Source organism: Engraulis encrasicolus, chromosome 1, assembly GCF_034702125.1.
Source record: "Engraulis encrasicolus isolate BLACKSEA-1 chromosome 1, IST_EnEncr_1.0, whole genome shotgun sequence".
Taxonomy (NCBI): Eukaryota; Metazoa; Chordata; class Actinopteri; order Clupeiformes; family Engraulidae; genus Engraulis; species Engraulis encrasicolus.
This window is the reverse complement of record NC_085857.1, coordinates 45,266,223-45,268,722: the sequence shown is the minus strand read 5'-3', so window position 1 is coordinate 45,268,722 and position 2,500 is coordinate 45,266,223. Positions and strand designations below refer to the sequence as shown.

The 2,500-nt window shown below is 40.6% G+C and overlaps 1 protein-coding gene across 1 annotated transcript in view; it reads left to right on the top strand.

Moving 5' to 3' along the window:
- The window catches only part of LOC134457520 (collagen alpha-1(XI) chain-like), a 143,879-nt gene that overhangs the window by 117,403 nt on the left and 23,976 nt on the right, over positions 1–2,500 (top strand). The window contains exon 21 of the mRNA XM_063209530.1: positions 254–298. Within this exon, the coding sequence (XP_063065600.1) occupies positions 254–298 (45 nt within the window). The remainder of the gene's footprint in view (positions 1–253; positions 299–2,500) is intronic.

Here is a 2,500-nt window from a genome sequence, read left to right as displayed (position 1 = left end):
GGTCCCCTTCACACTTACATCACTTGGTGCAATATCATGTGTACACACCAGATTACATTACTTTGGATTACCAGATTACATTACTTTGGATTACATTACATTACATTACTTAACATTACATTACATTGCAGCAAATATTAGACAAGCTGTAAGACCCTCCCCACACCACGGACTGGCACCGTCTCCATAACTTGTTGTTAAAATGATCAATTCTTGTTGACATGTAAATGTTTTTCTCTCTCCTCGTCCTCAGGGTATCCGCGGCATCGACGGAGTGCAGGGGTCAAAGGGGAACATGGTGAGTGACAACTCTGTGCTCTGTGTGTGTGTGTGTGTGTGTGTGTGTGTGTGCGTGTGTGTGTGTTGCTTGCGCTCCAGTGTGTATGCATGTGTGTGCTAGCATCTGTGCATGTGCTTGTGTACATGTGTTTGTTGTTTGTGTGAGTAAATGAATAGCCTATGCTTGTGTATGTGTGCAACCCTGTGTGAGTGTGTGTGTGTGTGTGTGTGTGTGTGTGTGTGTGTGCATGTGTATGTTTGTGTTTGTGTGAGCATGAGCATGTGTGTGTGTGTCTTTAGCAAGAGTGTATGTAGCTTAAGCACAGTGCTCTCCTAAGTTCTGAGCTCCTGGACTTCATATCCTGCGGCGGTGGTTAGGTAACCATGACTGCCGACATGATATGTTTGGAATCTGCTTCTGTGCTACCTCAGGCCACGGTGATATATCACCACCCTCTTGCCATGCCACAGGTTACTCTTAAAGCTACTCCAGTTGTGTGTGTGTGTGTGTGTGTGTGTGTGTGTGTGTGTGTGTGTGTGTGTGTGTGTGTATGTGTGTGTGTGTGTGTGTGTGTGCGTGTGTGTGTGTGTGTGTGTGTGTGTGTGTGTGTGTGTGTGGGTGGGTGTGGGTGTCTGTGTGTGGGTGTGTGGATGGGTGTCTGTGTGCACATGTGTGATATTGTCAATATTGTGTAAGTCTTATAACACATGTGTAAGTGAGATAACGCATCTCAAGATTACAGCAGACACATGGTGTATGCTTTTATGCCAGTGTGGACTTTCAGGAGGAAAGACGGAGAGAGGCTGATGGCTCTCTCTATAGATATGAAAACTTTATAACATGTTGACCATTCCATTGTATTGTAACACATGGCTTAAAGGTGCACTGTGTATAATGTGGCCAGAATGGGTACTGCAACTACTGTATGCTGCTCATTGAAACTGTGCTGCCTATTACCAAAATAGATTTTTCATCAATATTCACTAAATAGCCCCTTAATGCGCGCCGTACCTCCAGTGGCACGCTGCAATAGTCATTGAAATGTAACTACCATAGCACTACAATACTATTTCACAACACAGGCCCTTTAGGAATGCACCACGACTTGGTCATTACCATACTGGTAACAACAAATGTATAAAGCCGCGTCTTAAGGGGATAATAAACCAGTATTTGCTAGTATAATGAAAGTACAGTAAGTACTGTATATATCTGGAAATTCAAAATGGCGGACCATGAAGAAGATCCCCCTTTTCATGTATGAAAAATACAATTTTCCCAGTCATAATGAATACTTAAAATTTGGTGGTGGTGGTCTTCATGGAAAATGTAATATTACACGGTGCATCTTTAAGTCAGATTCGCCCTGATATTTAGCTGGCTACCATCAATCGGTTTAAGGTCAATACTATGAGAAAAATCACTTCGCAGTATTGCTATTAGGTTGGATGTTATAGTTTCTGCAAATCTCACACAGCTATATCTCTAGAAATGGTCACTTTTGGACCTTAAGGCTTTGTCACAACATTAAGGAGGTACTGCACTTTGACTTTGTAATACGAACAGTCACCTTTAGGTGGCGGTAACATCTATGATTAGCATCATGACACAAACCCAAGATGGTGGCGCCCAGAGTTGGGTTAAGCCCAAAAGGCTGAACAGGGCATCTATTGTATACAACATGTATCTATGATGACTCGTCATTGGGTTTTACAAATCAGTCTGGAAAGTGCATAGATACATTTAATTGTATTTTTAAACATATACTATGAAATTATTTCTTCTGCTTGATGGTCATTTTTGTTTTTGTTTTGTTTTTGTTTTTCTTGCTCTTGTCATCTTTTTCATGGCTACATTTGCATGTGCCATAGTATTGAAAAGTAGAACATGGTTGGTCAGGAGTCATATGACACCACTGCGATGTGTCACATGATTGGTCATTGACAACATCACAGCCACTGTTGAATAATAGGCAAATCACATTACTGGTCATGTAAAGCTGTACATATTTGGACAAAAGTAGGGCTGTAACGATACACTGAACGTGTGATTTGATTCGCATCAGGATCTTTGAACTACGGTTCAATACACGCCAAGATTTTTTTATCGAGATATTTTTTAAATGAATTAATTTACAACATAACAATATAAAAGAAAATTATGAATAGAAACTCTTTTAAAAGTTTAAACATAACAGTTATGGCCATTTGAAGCTTGCAA